This window comes from Notamacropus eugenii, chromosome 6 (genome assembly GCF_028372415.1).
Source record: "Notamacropus eugenii isolate mMacEug1 chromosome 6, mMacEug1.pri_v2, whole genome shotgun sequence".
NCBI classification, from domain to species: Eukaryota; Metazoa; Chordata; class Mammalia; order Diprotodontia; family Macropodidae; genus Notamacropus; species Notamacropus eugenii.
In genome coordinates, this window is record NC_092877.1 from 122,867,463 (window position 1) to 122,889,680 (window position 22,218).

At 34.7% G+C, this 22,218-nt stretch overlaps 1 protein-coding gene across 13 annotated transcripts in view; it reads right to left on the reverse strand.

Moving 5' to 3' along the window:
- The window catches only part of SCLT1 (sodium channel and clathrin linker 1), a 264,118-nt gene that overhangs the window by 2,307 nt on the left and 239,593 nt on the right, over nucleotides 1-22,218 (reverse strand). For 12 of the 13 annotated variants that reach the window (XM_072620993.1, XM_072620989.1, XM_072620996.1 and 9 more), the window contains 2 exons: nucleotides 7,404-7,482; nucleotides 5,470-5,565 (listed from right to left, as the gene is read on the reverse strand). In XM_072620993.1, the coding sequence (XP_072477094.1) occupies nucleotides 5,470-5,565; nucleotides 7,404-7,482 (175 nt within the window). Of the gene's footprint in view, nucleotides 1-1,844; nucleotides 2,044-5,469; nucleotides 5,566-7,403; nucleotides 7,483-22,218 lie in introns of those variants that run through there. The other variant, XM_072620994.1, reaches the window with a different exon arrangement.

Genomic DNA, 22,218 nt, shown 5'->3' on the forward strand with positions numbered 1-22,218 from the left:
TTTATGATTTCAAAAAGTTTTTTGAAGTACCAAATCCTCACATAATAATGTACTTTGGGGAAATAAAAGTAAGTATTAATGGTCAGATTTTGTTGTTTGTACGAGCACAAGACTGATCACCTTCATCAGTGGACCTGTACTTATCTATAAAGATTATTCTGACCTATCCTTGGAGAACACTGTAAATAAAGGTATAAGAAGCCACATTCCCATATCTATGCACATATAAAGCAAATGAATCTAGAGACAGAAATTCCAAAGAGTCTTAAGGAAGGGAGTTGAGGAGAAGGAAAGAGAGGAAGGGAAAGGAGGGGAAGAGAGGGAAAGGAGGGGAAGAGAGGGGGGAAGAGATGGAGGAGGAGAGAGAAAGAGAGAAAGCAGAGAGAGAGAGAGACAGAGAGAGAAAGAGAGAGAGAGAGAAAAAGAGAGACAGAGGAGGGAGAGAAGGAAAGAGGGAGAAAGAGAGAATGTGTATGTTTTTAGAAGATGGAGCAAGTATTATTCATTAGTAATGAACTGTGAGGAGAACTGAGGTTCAAAGAAGTTACAAGCTGTGCCCATCGTCTTAGAGCAAGTGACAGAGGCCAGATTTTTCTGACTCAATGCCCTGAACAGGAAGACAAATTTAACTTTGAATTGCCTTTGAATGCACAGCTACAGAAAGTAAATGGCTTTAAAGACACAAATGAAAACTGCTTAAAAGTGGAATTGACTAGTAGGGACCTTGAGTACATTATTATGGTATTTCTATGCATACACACATTGTTTTTGTTTTTTGTTTTTAAAGTACTTTAGGATAGAAATATTGGGAATAATATCTATCACTTTCACCAAGGGAAAACTGAGGTATAAGAAGCGTAAAAACTAAGAAAAAAAGAAAGATGGCATACCTGGATTTAGAATTCAAACTCCCAATCCAAAAACTTGGACCAATGTTGGATTTTGTGGATGGTATAAGGATGTTTGTTCTCTTACAAAAACTAGGAAATCTAATTTTTCTTATGATATTTTATGCTAATCCATTTTCAGAGTTTTAAGGCCCAAATGGCTGATTTAAAGAATTCAGAGTGCTTATTTTGTTTAGATACAAAAAATAAGCTAAGATCTACGAAAACGGAAGTGATATAGCAATATAAACTCTGATGTCTCACTGTCTAACTTGCAATGTTACCATATTGAAAGTAAAAATATATGAACTTTCAGAAATAGAGTAACCAAGAAGTACTTCAATAAAATCAGAATTCTAAAACAATTATGAAGTAGTCAACAGAATAAGAAATGCAAAGATTTTAAATATCAACATAACTGCAATTTAGATGCTTAAGCAATTTTAGAACATGAACTTGATTGATCACTATTCCTTTGGATAACAGTGACAGGCCCTAAAAATCCTTAGGCAGCAGGTCCTAGAAATACTGGAAATGAATCAGAACTATAACAAAATTATTCCAATTATATACCAAGATGTATGACAGCATCATTTTAGAAAAAGGAAAATTTATTACAATTTGAAGAGTTCACTATAGAAAATGGACATTTAGGAAATATGAAAATTGATTAGAAGTTATGTCAGTTGTGAAGTCCACAAATTCTTGAAGGCAGAAATATTAAGCTTCTAGCACTTTCTCAATATCATTTTTTCATGATTAGAGTTGCAATAAACACTTTAGATTTTTAGAGGGGAAAAAAAGTCAAGTAAACAAATCTAGAGTTTCATGAAAGGAATGACCTCTTCTGAGTTGGCTTTATTCTCCACTGAAGTTCATTAGGGACTATATTTTTGTAGTCTATTTCCTTTACTTACTGTGGAAGATGTCACTGTTTGGCTCTCTCACCCCACCCCCCCACCCCCAAATAGGAAACTGTTTCTGCACAATGACACAAGCCTGAGCACATGCTTCAGGCTTTACCACTCCAATACACAGCTACTCTGACAGCTTCCCCAACTCTAAAGGGATGTGAATGAACGATGGCATATTTTTAAATATTTTCCAGATCCACCATGGAGGCTGCTTTTCTTCTCTGTACTGTAATCACACTGAGCTGCAATTAAAACAAACAATCAGTAAGCTGTTCTTTTTCCCATGGAAAGTTTTACTTTAGCAGAATAACAGAAAAGAAAATGGACCAACAACTTAGAATCAATATCTATTAAGGTCTTTTGTTAGAAGTCTTATATTCCATGGCTTTAGAATGTGAAATGTTTTGTAAATTAGAGAAATGCTTCTCAAAAGTAAGAAGTCATTCAGTAGTGAAGGGTGATACACCAAGTACCTCAAAAAACATAGATTACAACAAATGACCAAAGCTACCTAGACTGCAAACTAAATACGAGTAAAAAAATGTAGTGCTGTTATTGAAAGGGTTAACATGATCCTTCACTATGTGAACAATACGAAGATGCCCTCAAGGAAAAATGCTGGAACTTTGAGCTCTGGACATTTGAAGAAAAATAATTGTACGCCATGGGGCAGGAAACAAAATTAATATGATCATTTTATTCCATAAGTTAGTAGAGAGGCAGAGTGGTATAGTGGAAAGAACACTTGACTTTGAGTCAAGACACCTGAGTTTGAATTCAAATTCTAACACTGTGACTATGGGTGGTTCATTTAGTTTTTATGAAACATAGTTTTCTCATTTGTAATTCCTATACTACCACACTCTTAAGAGAGTTGATTTAAGGATAAAAATACATAAATATGAGTTATCACAATAATTTTTCTAGTATATCCTTTTCCTCACAGAATTCAAGATAACAATGTCAAATGGGTTATCTTTTTCAACACAGTCCCTAGACTCACAGAATCTCAGAAATGGTAAGCAGCCATCCGGTCCTTACCACCTCAGGAAAAGAGTATGCACTAGTGCTTCACCAGAGAAGTGGTCATCCAATCTTTGCTGGAAGACCTCCAACAGTGGGGAAGTTATTTAAGAAATTAGGATAGTAATTAAGATACCAACCTTTACTGTAAGCCACTCCATAGTGAAAGTAAATGAATATTTAAATTGTAGGAAATCTCATGATGTGACAAGGATGACAAGGAACAAAGTTTTATTTCTACTTCAAGGAAAAGCATCATATAAGAAATGGCCCAAGAAAAGGAATCCACGGAAACTGCTGACAGTTTCTTAGGTGTGGCTTTGTATCTTCTTGAATGAACCAATGCAAGTTATAAAATATGCAACTTAATTTCTGAAACTTATTTATTTACTTTTGACTGTTATAGTCCACCATACCCTGATAATTACTGAGCTTATGTCAACCAAGTACCCAACACTGGTCTTGTTAATTCATTAATAAGCATTTGTTAAGAGCTAAGTTCCAGGAATGACATTGAAAAGTTTGCATTCTAATGCCAGGAACAACGTAAAAAAATTAGGTACATAAAAGATATACACAGAGTAGATAGAGGTAATCTGAGAAAAGAAGGTACTAACAAGTGAGAGAAAAAGAAAAGGTCTCTTTCAGAAGAATTTGAGTTGAGTCTTGAGGGGAATCAGGGAAAGTAAGAGACACAGGTAAAGCAGTCAAAGATTCCAGTCATGGAGAACAACTGATACAAGGCAAAGATATGAGATACGGAGTCATAACACTCACAAATAGGCCAGCGTGGCAGGATCATGGACTGTGTGATGGGGAGTAAAGGATAAGATGAAAAAGAAACCAAGTAATAAAAATTTTTAAATGTCAAACAAGAGTTCATAATTGATACTGGAAATGACAGGGAGCCACTAGAATTCATTGAGCAGAAGGGTGATTTGGACAGAAGTATATTGTAGAAAAGTAATCTTGACAGTTAAGTGGAGTATAGGTTGGAGTGAGGAGACACTTGAGACTAGGACACCTATTGTCATCATCCAGCGGAGAAATGAAGGGGGCCTGAACTAGGGTGGTTGCTGGGTGAATACAGATATGGAAGCATACATGAGATATGGTGTGAAGGCAGAAACAACAAATTCTGGCAATAAATTAGATATGTGTGGTGAGTAAGAGTGAGAAGATGAGTATGACATCAAAATCACAAACTTGGCCAACTAGGAAGATGGTGGTGCCTTCAACAATGATATGAAAGTTTGGAAGCAGGGAGGGTTTAGGGCAGGGGTGGGGAATCTGTAGCCTTGAGGCCACAGGTGGCCCTCTAGATCTTCAAGTGCAGCCCTTTGACTGAATTGAAACTTCACAGAACAATTCCTTTTGGGGATTCCTCACCCCTGTTTTAGGAGAAAAGATAAGGAGTTCTGTTTTGGACTTGCTAATTTTGAAATGTCTACAGGATACCAAGTTATAGATTTACAAAAGGCAGTTGTTAATGTATGACTGAGGCTTAGAAGAGACTCTAAGGTTAGATATAGAGATGTGAGAATGATCTAAATACAGATGATAATTTAACCCATGGAAGCTGATGAGATGACCAAGTGAGATGAGATTAAGGTAAAAGAGAAAACAGCCTAGAATAGTCATGGCCTAGAGTTACTGGGCATGGCATGAATGAAGAACTACCTAAGGAGGGAAAAAAGGAGCAGATAGACAGATAGGAGAACTAGGAAAGTCATAAAAACCATGATAGCAAGGAGTGTCCCAGATGAGAAAATCATCAATGGTATCCAATGCTGTCAAGTGATCAAGAAAAAAGAAGACTGAGAAAAGGCCAGTAGATTTAGCTATTAACATATCAGTGGTATCTTTGGAGAGGGCAATTTCAGTTGAATAATAAGTCTACAAGCTAGACTGTGGAAGTTTTAGAAGAGTATAAGATGAGAGGAAGTGGAGACACTAAGTGTAGACAGTTGTCTCAAGGAGTTTGGCCATGAAGGAGAGACATCAGATGAGAGTTAGCAGAAATCATAGTAATAAGTAAGGGTTTTGAAATTAATTCCTAAGATCTTAGCTATTTTCTATCACAGGGGAATGACATTTAGATATCTATTTCAAAATAAATGTTCCCCTGTAGATAAAATTATGTAATGGTCTCTGAGGCTTCCTAATCATGTTTCTATCATCTCAGTGATTATTTAAGTGAATCTGTATACCTGGAACAAATGAAGTTACCCTTCTGAAGGCCAACTTTTTTTCTCCACTTTAAAAAGAACAAACACAACAAGAAATCAACACATTCTGTTTAGGTTTTTTAAAAATTACCTAATTTTAAATTTGTAGAACTGATATCCTCACACCTTCCATTTAGAAGATATTCCAATTTCATAGTCACTCAGACGTTCGCTTTTGGAGAAAATTAATACTATCTATTATAGAGTATATGTTTGAACCAACTAATCTCAGAGGTTCCAAAATTCTTCATTTCTCCAAGTTTGCTAATTTTCAATGTCAAATTAAGGTGCTTAATTTTAATAAGTTTAAGCAAACAAAAAACCACTTCTTTTCTAGGAATTTTCAAAATGTTTTTCTTTTTCTTGTTCCACTTAAGACTGTTTTATTCATCAAACAGTAATGAATTTGTTCTCTACCTGCTGAGAGGCTGAAGCTGCTCTCTGTTCTGCCTGACTCAGGCGTCTTTGAAGTCTGTTGGTTTTTTCTTGATGTTCCATAATTATCTTTTCATTCTGTTTTAGGGGAAATAATGTCAGAAACATAGACTTTTGTTAACACATTCCAATGTAAAATGGAGAAGCCTTAAAGCTGTCTAGGTTTGAGTGATGCTGCATTTGGATACAATCATTTGCAAAAAAGCAAAAAGACAACAAAATGTAGTTTTCATACATTAGGATCAGTTTTTAAGTTAGATTTAAGTCAGATTTCTAACTGCATATATCTTTTTTTCTATACATAGCAACTTTCCAAGAAAGCAGGCTATTAATATTCAAAGCAAATTGGTAATAAGTGTAATTTGAAAGGTTAACAAATAAAATAAATTACTTCTAATTCTTAATTTGTTAATCTTGACATGCATGTTTTTAAATCTGTCAGAAAAAAAGGGACTTCACTGTCATTTATGTGTAACAGATAGAAGATATTTATTCTAGAAATCCTGACTGAAATATTCAGCCTTTCCTTACATGAATACAGATCAAACTAGGGATGAAAGCAAGTCTCATGCCTTACAAGGCATGGGGCAGCAGGGGAGCGGGTTTTGGAACTCAAGTCTTTGTGTGCTCCTTCAACAATCTTTGCTAGCCAAAATGATTGTGTATTTGCCAATAAAGCCATCTGGCAAAATAGTATCAAATGACTTATGGAATACTCTATTTTTGATCAGTTTAAAGAATTTATGGAGTTGCTTTACATTAATATTTATTTTAATTTATGTTTCTATTTAGGAATGGTATACCTGATGGTCATAAGTGCTTGCTGTCTGAAGCAGCATTAAGAGAATGGACTATGGAGATAAATCATTCTCATAATTCTTTCTGGATCTGCTGGATTTTAAGTTTGGCCTAATGAGTCTATGACAAGCTGCATTAATCCTACACAGCATCTATTGCCTTACATTCACATACTTTTGTGATTAAATGTTGTTTTCCTAAATGAATCACCTGAGTCTTATTTGGGTTGAGTAGAATAACTAGACTTTATTCTTTAATTTTAGTTGCCAAACAGAAAAGAATAAGGAAGGGATTAAACCCTGTGCCAAGGAATTTGGAGCTTGTATCAGCTCACTTCTATCAATCAAAAGAAATCAAGAAATTTGATGAACCAAAAACATAATTTATATCATTAGTAAGAGTAAATGACATATCCAATATATCAAATATTGATATAATAATCCTGTATATTTAAATAGAATTCATCTCTAAGCAACTTGAGTATTCACATTCTAAAAAGAACAGGTGTCCTAAATACACATTTATTAAATTTCCATTACTACTTTCTTCAAGTTTGTCTGATTTACTTTGCTCCAAAGTAAGAACATCAAAAGATCATTATCCAAAAATTGCGTATTTAATTTTTGTACCATTCTGAAGGATTCTCAGATAAGCAATAAATTCCATCCCAACTTTACATATTAAAAAAAATAAAGTACATTTTTATTTAAGTTTTTTTGCAACCATGGACAAGTAGATTTTAATCACAAATTCTGCACTTTCACTGTTGTTATGGAACAAAATAAAATGTAGAAGAGTCATTAAAAAAGAATAATCTTAGGCATACACACGGAGGGTTAAATGTTCCTTACAATATTCTCTGAATCATGATAAATCACAATGCTCAATGTTATCATTTATTTTTCAAGAATGAATTTAAGTTTGCTAGCATATACATGCTAGCAAATGCAAATAAGGTGGTGGACTTTTCCAGTTTGGGTTTATTATTCCTACGGTATGCATTTATATTTTTATGGGCATTTGCAAGCACATAATTCATTTGAACTTGGCTCAAGTAAAACTCTATAACATGAACACTGAGCTACATAAGAAGTATCTCCCAGATGTCATTATCTTACCTCAACTACCTTTTCATTTGCTGTTTCCAGTTGAGAAAGCAATTCTTGGGCATGAAGTTTCTGTCGATTCAGCTCACTTCTATCAATCAAAAGAAATAAAGCAATTTGATTAATATAGTCATTCAATACATAAAGAAACTGAGTATTATACTAAGTCACCTGTAGGTAAAAACATTGTTCATCACAAGAAGTTCCTTATGATACCAAACTTAAAAGATACTCTCGTTTTATAATCATATGTGTAATTCACACACACATATACAAATACATACATATGATATATTTATGTTATTTTTAAAGTGGAAAAGCCAGAACTGTTTTGTCAAAATTTTTCTCCTAGGAGATTATCAATATTCCTTTACATCATTACGTTTCAATTGTATATGCTTTTTAAATGCTTCATTAGACCCCATGTTAATTAAGGAAAGAAATCATATCCTTTATTTATTTTGAAGGTTAGATTAGAAGGTGATTATAATATCCTTTAGTGGTTGTGCAGCCCTTTGACTAAATCCAAACTTCATAGAACAAATCCTTTTATTAAGGACATTTAGGACATTTATTAAGGACAAGTAGACATTCAGAGCATATACAATCTTTATCTGATGTATATATATATGTTATATGTACATATTTATGTATATGTATATACACACACACATATATATGCCTATATATCTACATACATTTACACACACATCTATCTATCTATCTATCCGCACATACATACATAAGTGGAATCTTTAGAATAACTTTTAAACCTTTAATAATAATAATAAATTAAATAATAAACCTTTAAATATGGCAAAAATTAAAGCTTGCAGGTTTTTAGTATTAAAATTGGCACCGTATCAAAACTGTTTCTGTAATAAGCATCTTCAGACCTATATATCACATCATTTGAATTGTAGTGGCAAGTTACGCCTGGCAGAGACATATATGTAACGTTTAATGCCTGTATACATTAGCTTAAAAAAAGATAAAATTATTTAGCTCACTTTCAATTGAAATAAAGTCTTATTTTACAAACTACTTGGAAAAATTTTTATCTAAAGTGTTCAGCCAGTCAGGAAAAGTACTTGGACTGAAGATCACACACACTAGTACTTACCTGAAAAATGACCTGTGAGCTTTTGGTGACAGAATAAAGACAAGGAATAGACTGTGGTACTTATTATCTCTGCTTTTACTCTTCTGGAGTTGGATGTGGCAAGATGAACAAACACTGTTTGGAAAGTTTCAGAGGTTGAAGAAACTATAAGAGATCATCTAGTCTTATATCTTCAGCTTTAAAGATAAGATGCCTAGAGAAGTTACGTGACTTACCCAAAGTCACAGAAGTAGTGATTATCTAAGCCAACTGTGAACCCATGTCTGATGAACTGAGACTGAGTGTTCTTTTAGTACTCATTTGATGCTATGTGCAACCTTATGAGAAGCAAATGGAGGAAAGACTATTTGACCAGATAATTTATTAATTATGGCATTAAAGATGAAATGGAATTAAGTCCAAGAGATGACCTGGCATTATTCTTCGGTCAACAGAAATCACCTTTGCTGGAAACCAGAAAACTCAGTCTAATTTTGGCAAGGCTATGAAGCTGTTGAAACATAAAAGTGAGATGAGAGTATTTCTTATTTCAATGGATCTCTGAATTCACTGGTATCAAAACTTACTGGTGTAGAGGACAACTCAGTAACACTTCCATCTTGTATAATTCTTATTCATGCTCTTCCTTAAGTTCTTCACAGAAAATCTGTTCAATATGCTTAATCTTCCTTTACGGTCTTTTATTGTTTTGTGGATACTACTGCAACACTAGGACAGCCTATCTGTTAGCTCTCACTCTTACAACATGACTGGCCCAATTCCTTTACCATCACACATGTCCTTGCTAATATATATTTTTTCTTTTAAAAAATATATACAATTTTTAAAAAATTAAGAAATATATGCTTTATTTCCCTTTCATCTCCCCATTCCTATTGAAAAAAAAGAAAATCGAAACCCTTGTAACAAATATATGTTGGTAAGCAAAACAAATCCTTGCAGTGGCTATGTATATATCTTATTGTGTGCTTTAAGTTCATAATTTCTCTTGGCAGAAAGTGGTTAGTGGAGGAGCTGGGTGGATAGAGCACAGGCCCTGGAGTCAGGAGGATCTGAGTTCAAATTTGACCTCAGACATTTACCAGGTGTGTGACCCTAGACAGGTCACTTAATCCCAACTGTCTGAAAAAAAAAAAAGAAGAAGAAAGTGGCTAGAATAATTCATCCTTGGTTATCTGGGATTGTGGCTGGTCATTGTGTAGCTCAGAATTCTTAGGTCTTTCAAAGTTGATTTTTTCTTAAGTGCTATTTTTATTGTGACATGTAAATTGTTCTCCTGGTTCAATTCACTTTACTCTCCTTTATACAAGTCTTTCCAGGTTTCTCTGAAACTATAACCTTCATGATTTCTTATGGCACTATAACATTCTATTACATTCATATATCGTAATTTCTTCAGCCATTCCCCAAATGATAAGCACTCCTTTAGTTTCTAGTTCGTTGCCACTACAAGAAGAACTATAATTATAAAGATTTATATTTTTGTACTTCTGACTCCCTTTCCTCTTTCTATGATCTCTTGGGGTATGGCCCTGTTAAGAGTATTGCTGGCTCAAAGGTATACACAGTTGAGTGATTTTTTAAACTACAGTTCTACATTGCTTTCCTGAGTGGCTGAACAAGTTCAAAGCTGCACGAACTGTATCAGTGTTCCCATCTTCCCAAAGCTCCTCCAAGAATTATCATTTTTATTTTTTGTTATTTTTGCCAAACTGATGGATGTAAGGTGGAACCTGAGTTGTTTTACATTGCATTTCTCTAATTATTAGTGATTTAGAGCATTTTCATATAGTTATTAATAGCTTGTATTTCTTCCTTTGGAAGTTGCCTTTTCATATATTTTGACCATTTGTCAATTGGAAAATGGTTCTTATTCTTATAGATTCAAATCAGTTTCTTATATATCTCAGAAATGAGACCTTATCAGAGAAACTTGTAGCGATTTTTTTCAGGTAAACTCTTTCCCTTCTAATTTTAGCTACATTGGTTTTGTATGGGTCTTGCAAAAAAAAACCCAAAAACTTTAACTTTATACAATTTAAGTCATCCATTTTATCTTCTGTGATCCTTTCTATCATTTTGTTAATTCCCTTATCCAAATATCTGAAAAGTAATTTCTTTCTCGCTATTCTAACTTGCTTATGATGTCACCCTTTACATCTAATTTATATGACAACAATGTCATCTATATGGTACTTTAAAGTTTATAATGACCTTACAGATATCATCTCACTAGATAGTGGTAAGATCTCTGGGAAGTAGATCCTATTATCATTATAATTCCCGTTTTACAGATGAGGTAACTATGGCTGGTAGAGGCTAAATGATTTGCTCCAGCGTTACACTAAGTCAGGATTTGAACTCAGGTCTTACTCTGAATACAGCATCCTTTCCACTGCACCACCTACTTGCTTAGGTTAGGTACATCGATTTCGCAGTATTGTGTAGTAGTGCATTCTTATCTCAACAGTGGAGGGTATTTGGATTTATCAGCACTAGGTTACTATATTCATTTGCTTCTGTATGTCATCTAATCTGTTCCAAAGCCTGACATCTCTATTTTTTAACCAGTACTAAGTCATTTTTATGATTATTTACTTTGTAGAAGAGCTAGAGATATGGTACTGCTAAACTCATCTTTTTCACTTTTCCTCCCTTTATTTCCCCTGAGGTTTTTGACCTTCTGTTTCTCTAGATGAATTTCATTATTTTTTTCTAGCTTCATAAAATATTAGTTTGATTGACATGGTATGGAAAAAGGGAATTGATTGAGGCAGTAATGTGATTTTTATTATAATGGTATGGCTTATCCTTGAGCATTTATCTAACATTTGTCTAATTATCTGGGTCTATCTTTATTACCATAAAGAATGTTTAGCAGTTGAACTTATATAAGTTCTTATGCATATGAACTGGTAGATTGACTCCCAAGTATTTGTTGTTTTCCCCATTAGATTGTGAGCTTCCTGAGAGCAGGGAATGTTTTTTGTCTCTTTTTGGTACCCGCCAGTGCTTGGTACAGTGCCTGGCACATAGCAGACACTCAGCAAGTATTTATTTATTGAATGATTACATATTCTGTAGTAATTCTGAATGGAATTTCTCTTGCTATTTCTTCCTGTTGGGTTTTAGTCATCTTACAAAAAAATACTGGTGATTTGTATGGATTTATTTTATATCCTGGAAAGTTGCTTAAAATAAGTTTCAATTAATTTTTAGTTGGCTCTGTAGGATGCACTAAGTAAAACATAATTCAAAAAGTATTTTTTTCCCTTTGACTATACTTCCCGCATCCTCAATTCTTTTCTTATTGCTGTAGTTAATATTTCTAGTAGTATATTAAGCAGTAATGGTAATAGATATCACATCCTTGTTTTACCCCGATCTTATTGGAAATGTCTTTAGTTCATCCCTATAACATACAATGCTAGCTCTTGGTACACACACACACACACACACACACACACACACACACACACACACACACACACACACACACACACACACACACACACACACATATATTAAGGAAAGGTTGGTTTATTTCTATTTTCAGTGTTTTTGATAGAAATGTATAATTTATTTTACTCCAAAGTACTTTTTCTCCATCTATTAATATATGATAGGATTTCTGTTGTTAATATAGTCTTTTATTTGGACAGTTTTCCTCATGTTGAACCAATCATGCATTCCTGGTAGAAATCCAATCTGGTCATAGTGTATGATCTTTGTGATATATGGTACATAGCCTCTTTTGATAATATTTTATTTCTGCATCATTATTCATTACAGATATTGATCTATAGTTTTCTTTCTCTATTTTGACTCTTGCTGTTTTAGTTAACAAGAACATATCTATGTCATAGGAGGAATCTGTGGCAGGATCACGTTTTTTCCTAACAGTTTACATAATATTGAATTTAACTGCTTCTTGAATGTTTGATAAGAATTTTTTTTTATCCCACAGGAACTCACTTATGTGTTGTTTAATTTCTTTTTCTGAGAATGTGTTGTTTAATTTCTTTTTCTGAGACCGAGCTATTTAAATTTCTCATTTTTTTGTTCGAACAATCTGAGCATTTTATATTTTTGAACACGCTCAAATAATTTTTCAGCTTTATTGAAAGATAGCTGGGTAAAATAGCTTAGAATATTTTATTTCTTCATTTATTATGAATTATTTAAAATTTTGATAATAGTAATCTGATTTTCTTTATAAAAATAAAATTACATAATGGTTTATATATTTTAATGGTTTAAAAATAGATCTTCATTTCATTTATTAATTCAATGTTTTCTGCTTTCAATTTTTAATTTTTTTTGCATTTCTACTTTAATGTTCAATTATTTGAAAAATTATTAGTATTCCAATTTTTTAAAAAATGTGCATTTCATTTCTTTGGTCTATTCTTTCTCTTTCTTTTTTGATGAAAGTACTTAAATATATGTTATTTCTCACAAGAGTTGCATTCTACAAATTTTGGTATGTTGGCTCTTGTCATTATAGCAATGACATTTTTTTTTTGCTTCTTTCTATGACTGGCCAAATAGTTCTTTAAGATTAAATATTTCCTCTCAAATTAGTGTTTAGTCTTTTCTTTAGTGCTCCTTTATTGAATATAATTCTTTGTACTGTGGAAAGTAAAAAAAAAAATTTGTTTAAGGTTTGTTTGCTGCACTTGTCTGTTTGCAAGATTCTATCCCCAAACACAAGGTCAATTTTGTAAAGGCGCAATTCACAGCTAAGAACTAAAAGAAAGAAAAAGCATCAACAAAACATTTTTTAAAATTTGTTGATTTTTTTCCTTCTTTTCTCTAATTTTTCTTTTTTCAATTTTTTAAACCTTATTTTCTTTATTCATTTTCAGTTTTCAACATTCATTTCCACAAGACTTTGAGTTCCAAATTTTCTCCCCATCTCCCCTCTCTCCTCCCCAAAACACCGTGCATTCTGATTACCCCTTCCATCAATCTGCTCTCCCTTCTCTCACATCCCTCCCTTCCCTTTTCCTCATCTTCTCTCTTTTCTTGTAGGGCAAGATGGATTTCTGTACCCCATTACCTGTATTTCTTATTTCCCAGTTGCACGCAAAAACAATTCTCAACATTGGTTCCTTAACCTTTGAGTTCCAACTTCTCTCTTGTTCTCCCTGTTCACCCATCCCCACTGAGAAAGCAAGAAATCCTAGCAAGCAATTTGATATAGGCTACATATGTATAGTTCTCCTAAGACTTCCATGATAGTCATGTTGTGAAAGATTAATTATATTTCCCTCCAACCTATCCTATTCCCTATTTATTCTATTCTCTCTTTAGATTTTGTTCTCCCCTGAAGTGATTACTTCTTATTACTCCCTCTTCCCATTTGCCCTCCCTTCTATCACCCTCCCCACTCCACTTATCCCCTTCTCTCCTACTTTCCTATAGTGTAAGACAGATTTTGATACCATGAGTGTGCATGTTATTCCCTCCTCAAGCCAAATGTGATGACTAAGCTTCACTTTTTCCCTCTCACCTTCCCCCTTTTCCCCTCCATTGAAAAAGCTTTTTCTTGCCTCCCTTATGAGAGATAAATTTGCCCCATTCTATTTCTCCCTTTATCCTCCCAATATATTCCTCTCACCCTTTAATTTTATTTTTTTGATATCATCCCTTCCTACTCAACTCACCCTGTACCCTCTATATATATGTAAATCAATCAATCTATCTATCTATACATATATATGTATCCAACTACCCAAATACTGAGAAAAGTTTCAAGAGTTACAAATATAATCTTTCCATGTGGGAATGTGAAAAGTTCAACTTCAGTAAGTCCCTTATGATTTCTCTTTTCCTGTTTCATGCTTCTCTTGATTCTTGTTTTTGAAAATCAGATTTTCTATTCAGCTCTGGTCTTTTCATCAAGAATGCTTGAAGGTCCTCTATTTCACTGAATGATCATTTTTCCCCCTGAAGTAGTATACTCAGTTTTGCTGGGTAGGTGATTCTTGGTTTTAATCCTAGTTCCTTTGAGTTCCGGAATATCACATTCCAAGCCCTTTGATCCCTTTATGTAGAAGCTGCTAGATCTTGTGTTATCCTGATTGCATTTCCACAATCCTCAAATTGTTTCTTTCTAACTGCTTGCAATATTTTCTACTTGACCTGGGAACTCTGGAATTTGGCTATAATATTCCTAGGAGTTGCTCTTTTCAGATCTCTTTCAGGAGGTGATCAGTGGATTCTTTCAATATTTATTTTGCCCTCTGGTTCTAGAATCTCAGGGCAGTTTTCCTTGATAATTTCATGAAAGATGATGTCTAGGCTCTTTTTTTGGTCATGGCTTTCATTTAGGTAGTTCCATAATTTTTCAATTGTCTCTCCTGGATCTATTTTCCAAGTCAGTTGTTTTTCCAATGAGATATTTCACATTGCTATTTTTTCATTCTTTTGGTTTTATTCTGTAATTTCCTGGTTTCTCATAAAGTCATTAGCCTCCATCTGCTCCATTCTAATTTTTAAAGAACTATTTTCTTCAGTGAGCTTTTGAACCTCCTTTTCCACTTGGCTAATTCTGCTTTTGAAAGCATTCTTCTCCTCATTGGCTTTTTGGATCTCTTTTGCCAATTGAGTTAGGCCATTTTTAAAGGTGCTGTTTTCTTCAGCATTTTTCTGGCTCTCCTTTAGCAAGCTGTTGACTCGCTTTTCATGATTTTCTTGCATTGCTCTCATTTCTCTTCCCAATTTTTCCTCCACTTCACTTGATTTTCAAAATCCTTTTTGAGCTCTTCCATGGCCTGAGACCATAGCATATTTATTTTGGAGGTTTTGGATGCAGAAGCTTTGACTTTTGAGTCTTCCTCTGATGGAATGCATTGTTCTTCCTCTTTTGAAAGGATGGAAGTAAATATCTGTTTACCAAGAAAGTAGCCTTCTATAGTTTTAGTTTTTTTTCCCCTTTTTTGAGCATTTTCCCAGACAGTTACTTGACTTTTGAGTCCTTTGTCACAAGGAGGGTATATTCTTGGGACCTGTAAGTTTTCAGTTCCTCCATGGTGGCACAATCAAGGGAAAGGAGTTTACTCTTCTCCTGGCCTGCGCTCTGGTCTGGGAGCTACCAAAGCTTTTCTGCCCAGGACCTGCAAGTAGAACTCCCTTTCCAGAGCTCCATCAGCTCCACCACGCCAGCACTCTTCCTCATCCCAGGACCACTAGTCAGGGCTGAGACCCAGATCAGTGGCTTAATTCCCCCAGGGTCTTTACGCCAAGGGCTCTGATGCTGCTGCTGCTACCTGGCCAGGACTAGGAGAGGACCCTGCTTCCTTCTTATCCATGTGAAAAAGCTTTCTCACTGATCTTTGAAACTGTCTTTTGTGTTTATGGATTCAGGGATGTGGGAACCTCAGCTGCTGCTGGGGATTCCACCCCCAAGGTCTACTCCAGTCCTGTTCCTGCTCATGTTGCATGGCTAAGGCTGGACTGGGCTCCATGGGCTGCACTCTGCTCCACACCCGGTGTGATACATCTTTCTTGTTGGCCTTCCAGGCTGCCTTGGACTGGAAATCTCTTCCACTCGGTCTTTTTGTGGCTTCTGCTGCTCTAGAATTTGTTTAGTCATTTTTTACAGATATTTTGTGGGCTGTGGGGGAAGAACTAAAGTAGGTGCATCTTTCTACTCTGCCATCTTGGCTCTGCCCCTTAATTTTTCTAAAATTCTGTTTAGGTTTTTTATCTACTCATTTATTTTTTGTCAGATATGCTTTTTGCTTTCAATATTTTTGTTCTTTAAAATTTCCATTTATTTTAATTTTAACATTAAACATTTTTTATTTTAATATTAAATTTTAATATTTTAATATTCAATTATTTTTAAAATTATTGGTGTTTTTTTTTTTAATGTGCACGTTTATTTCTTTGGTCTATTATTTCTCTCTTAGGTTAAAATGGGAATACTGGCAGTCCTTACTTAGAGTTTTACTATTTCTTCCTATATTTTATTTAGCTTTTCCTTTAACTGTGTATATGCTATGTCATTCAATGTATATATATTAAATATTGGTATTAATTCAATACCTATGGTATGTTTAAGAATGTAGTTTTCCTGTTTCTTTGAATTGTTTTTTTTCTGCTTTCTTGTCTAAGATCATGATTGAAAACCCTGTTTTTTTGAGATCAGCTGAAACACAAAAAGATTTTGCTTCAGCTTCTTTCTTTAACTCTCTGTAAATCTATTTCTTCTCACTGAGGCAGTGAGATGGCTCAGTGGATGGAGTGCTCGGCATGGAGTCAGGGAGAACTGAATGTAAACCTGGCCTCAGACACTTACTACCTAATGACCATTAGCAAGTCACTTAACTTCTATTTGCCTAGGATGCAGCTAGGTGGCTCAGAGGATAGAGCACTGGACCTAGAGATAGGAAAGAACTGAGTTAAAATCTGGCCTCAGATAACTACCTCTGTGACCCTAGGTAAGTCACCTCATCTGTTTGCTTGCATCCACTGGAGAAGCAAATGGCAAACTACTCCTGTATTCTTGCTGAGAAAACCTCATGGACAGTTCAATCTGCAGAGTCATGAACAATCAAACATGACTGAATGACTGAACAACGTTTCCTGTAAATAAAATATTATTTGGTTCTGTGTTCTATCTCATGGATAAGTTCATCCCATTCACAATCACAGTTGTGACCATTGCATATTTCTTTCCATCCTATTCTCCAAAACTTCTTCCTCTGTCTCAGTTTTCCATGCTTGATTTGATCTGCTTCCATTCCCCAACTCTTCTCTTCCTCTTACCCAGAATGCAATCACATGTTCTAATCAAACCTTCCTTCCTTCACCTTTCTTCATGATCCACATTTTGAGATTAGAGTTTGTTTTGCTTATGATTAATCCTTCCCTTAATCTATTTTTCTTCTAATTCCATCGTTCTCCTGTACTCATTTTCTCCTAGCAATTCAGATGAAAGTAGGGTTCAAATGATGTCTGCTCCCCTAATTCATTATTTGTAGTCTACATTATGATTATTTGAGAGAAGTTCCCCTACCCCTTCCTCTTCTTTTCTTCCCTAATGTAATGAAAATGTCTTTTAAAACACTTTTTGTGTTCAAATATCCATTGTCAATATGCACTGTAACTATCCTTATAATTGTCATGTGTCTTTATGCTGTCTCCAGGATCACATGCGCTTTTGATTCTTCTGAGATTGTGATGTTTTATGTGGAAAAATAGTGGTGTTAAAATATTTACTTTCTTGAGAAGGAGCCACTTGGGCTTATTAAAAATACCAGATATGTTACAGCTCCCTTCTTCTTTTATTTTTTTAAAATTCATCTATTTATTTATTTATTTAACTTTTAACATTCATTTTCACAAAGTTTTGGGTTCCATATTTTCTCCCCATTTGTCCCCTCCCCCACCTCAAAACACCGAGCATTCTAATTGCCCCTATCACCAATCTGCCCTCTCTTCTATCATCCCTCCCTTCCCTTGTCCCCATCTTCTCTTCTGTCCTGTAGGGCCAAATAACTTTCTATACCCCTTTACCTGTATTTCTTATTTCCTAGTGGCAAGAACAGTACTCGACAGTTGTTCCTAAAACTTTGAGTTCCAACTTCTTTTCCTCCCTCCCTGCCCACCCCTTCCCTTTGGAAGGCAAGCAATTCAATATAGGCCAAATCTGTGTAGTTTTACAAATGACTTCCATAATAGTTGTGTTGCATCAGACTAACTATATTTCCCTCCAACCTATCCTGTCCCCCATTACTTCTATTCTCTCTTTTGATCCTGTCCCTCCCCATGAGTGTCAACCTCAAATTGCTCCCTCCTCCCCATGCCCTCCCTTCCATCATCCCCCCCACCCTGCTTATCCCCTTATCCCCCACTTTCCTGTATTGCAAGATAGGTTTTCATACCAAAATGAGTGTGCATTTTATTCCTTCCTTTAGTCGAATGTGATGAGAGTAAACTTCATGTTTTTCTGTCACCTCCCCTCTTTATCCCTCCACTAATAAGTCTTTTTACAGGTCCCTTCTGTCCTCAAACCTTAGTTTCTGTTCCTCAGTGTTGTCTTCAGTATCTGTCCAAAGATATATGTACATATACATTACATGTACATATAACATATGTATACACATATGTATATATATTATATATACATATATCGATGGATTAATTCTATGCGCAACATTTCATAATTTGGGGCATATGCATTGTTCATCTACTAAAATCCTTGAGGGCAGGGGAGATACCATCTTTGCATCCCCAGAGCCTAGCATAGTGTCTGATACATAGTAACTACTTTATATGTGTTTGCTGATAAGGTCATAGATACATACATACATGTATATATTTTTTGAAGTAATCATGAGTAAATGATGAAACCCTGCAATGTTCTGGGGCATAAAACAATCAGAAAAGCTTCTGGAAGCATAGACCATTCTTATAATGATGTATAGTGATAACAGAGAAGAAGAAGTAAATAGGTATAAGGATTGGCAGTTAATGACATTTTGTATGGTATTTTGTAGTCTTTTAAAAATACTGTTTGCAATATTCTTTTGGAATTTTTCTCTCTTTGAAATATGCTGAAAACTAATTATAAAGACGTTTAAAATTATGTTATCTCCAGGATGAATTTTCTGTACTCCGTGAGGTTCAGCTCCTCCTAATTTAATTTTACTGAGTGCTGTTTTCAGCGTCGGGGGCTCAGTTGTTAAGAATCTAAATGTAGTTTGAAGTCCCACTGTTATCAATGATTAAGAGAGCAATCTAGAAACATGGAAGAGCTATTTCTTGTGACATCTGCTATCTTCCTTTCAATTTCATCTGTGAGTGTCCCTTGGATAATCTCCTTTAGTTGAGTTTCATGTAACAGTTTTTTCAGGGTTATTTTCCCCTCCACTGCTTTTTGTTGTTTGGGGAAAGAATATAAAGAGCATAAGTCATAGTCCTCCATTATCTTCCTCTTTACCATTTTATAAATGAGCTTGTGTTTTAAACAATTGTTGCCCTGGGGTGCCACATCACTCTGCTTGGCAAGGAGATTAAGTATTTGCTGTTAATCATTTTTCATTTTTTAGTGTCAGCTTATCATATGGGTCAGATTGGAGAAGTTATTTCTCATTTCTATCTTTTCTTCTACTTTGGTGTTAATTTTGACCTTTGCTCTTCTCAGTGAATAATCTAACAACAAACATTCAGTTGATTTTGTAAGTCACCAGACTTTCTTGTCTGCCATATAATTTATTTCTTGCAGTGTTACTCAGTGGTTGCTGTATTCAGTGTTACTTGACTCTCTTCTTGAAGAATATTTTGATGAAACCAGAACTTTTGATGACTAAGAAAAAAAGGGGGATTTTATTTTAAGCTACATTAGGAAGAAAAAGGTAGAACCATAGCTGGGGATATATCAAACAATGATAAACAATGATAGGCTGAAGGTTCTTATTTTATCTACCAAAGAATGACCTTTGGACTAAGGAAAACCCATCAAAAGGATGTATTATGATATATTCATTTCATCATTTAAGTGTCAACTGCTTGCATTCCTGAACATGGCTTTAGGGACTGGGGATAAAAGGAAAAAATAAAATAGTTCCTAACCACAAGAAGCTTATATTGTACTAGTATGAGATTTCTGAGAAAAAAGACTTTAAGTAAACCCATTTTTAGGGGAAAATTAGAGGTGAATGGGGGTGGGGGGCTATAGTGAAAAGAAATAATAAAAGACATAAATTCCCCAGGTTAGGAATCATAGCTCTAGTTGGAAAATAACTGGGCCATAAAATAAATATCATGTAAAAATCTGCAATCCACTTCACAAGGGAATGGTATAGAACCAAGAATTGCCCTGACTACCATCTCCCTATGATTTTTTTTAAAAGCTCTGTTTTATTGCCATCTACAGGCAAAACAGTCATTTATATAATTGAAGTAGTGTATATTGCTATTTTTGTTTTGCTATGTTATCACTGTATCACTTCACGTTTTCAATATATTTTTGAATTGTTCATATCTGCCATCTTTTATAATCATGTTTCATTATATATTTATATGCCAATTACAATTATTTTTTATTAATATTATTATAAAGTTGAGACTTTTTGTTTTGTTAATAACCTTTTTGAGGGCAAGGGTATAACCCTAATAATAGCTTTGCAAGGTTAAAGAATATTAACAATTCTGCAACTTTTTTTTGCGTAACTAAAAACTACTTTCCACAGCTCCATCATGAGAGAAATTAATATTGTACCATTATATTAACAACTATTAATTTTGATAAACCCTATTCTCTTTATTTCTGTTAAAATCCAAGTGCTGAAAAGGTCAGTTAGTCTCTGAAGGGCATGGCTGAGTGATGAGATTTGCTCCTAATCCTCAAGGCACATGCTCCTTAGTTGGGTGAAACCTCACCCAACTGGGAGACCTAATTTATGAGTATAAACAGAATCTAGTTTAGGTGAGTCTTTGCCTGGAGGAGGAACCCCTAATTCTTGGTCACCTCTACCAGAGTTTAGGGCAGCTCAGCTAATTAATGAAGGAGAAAATTGGCTAGAGAGGTCTGGATAGAGAAGGCTTCCTCTTGCCCAGATGCCTTGAGGCTGCTGTCGAGATGAAGCCAAATTCTCAGCAGGAGAAGCTAAGACATTTTGCCCCTCTCCTCATTAAATGTCCAGAAATCAGGGTTGAGTTTCACTTATCAAGGGAGTTGCCTTTCAGAAGGGATTTAAGGCATTTCAGGGTCGCCCATGCAGTTTTTGGTTACCAGAGAAACCACTGATCATCAATTTATTGATTTCTGGTTAACTTAACTAATAAATTGATTATTAATTACCCAAAACTGTCTCTCAGGGTTTTCATTCATTACAATCATAAATGAATTAGCTTGCCAATTTCTGTGCCCCTTCTGTGAGAATCTTCTTTCAATCACAACAAAAAAACTCAATATTTGCTTCCTTAAAGACCCTCCTCATATAAGGTGGAGCTTCAAAGAATCAATAACGATTTTTCTTCCTCACAAAGATTAGGGCAAGTCTCTTTTATTACTTGAAAGGCCTGCTTACCTTTATAAGGGTATGTCACAAGATCAATTCGGAGTTGTTTTTTTTTTTTTAAAATAAAAGAATGGAATCCTTTGATCAAAAATTTTAAAAAAACACATCTTTTCTTATTAAATCATAGTTTTACATTATAAGCATTTTGAGGAGACTGATTTCTATTGCTTCTCAGTATATATTTTAACTTCTTTCATTTCTTATCATTATTTAATAATCATGTACAATGTGTGTGTGAGAGAGAAATTATTACATCAACAACTGTTAATACTGGGGAGAGCTAGGATTTTTTCCCTTCCTCATTTGGATATTAGGTCAAAGCTTATTTCTCTGAGGGGCAGGGTGGATGATGAGATAAAATCTTGGTATTGTGACCCCAATGAACTAGAGAATCTTACAAAGAATTTAATCTAAGGTGAAATCTGTCCCCTTCTGCTTTAGTCATCCAGGTCTGAACATAGGTGGAGCCCCATTTGTCTAGATTGCCCTAGACAGGGGCAGACAGGGTAGTCTGGACAGGAGATAAATCTCTTTGTGATGACAGTCACAGCCCACAGCCCCCTCATTAGAATAAGCCCACCTCTCATTAGAATATTCATTCTCATTGTTAATCAATCAGGTTGATAGCCACTCTCAGGAACACTCACTCTTCCAAGGGCATATAAAA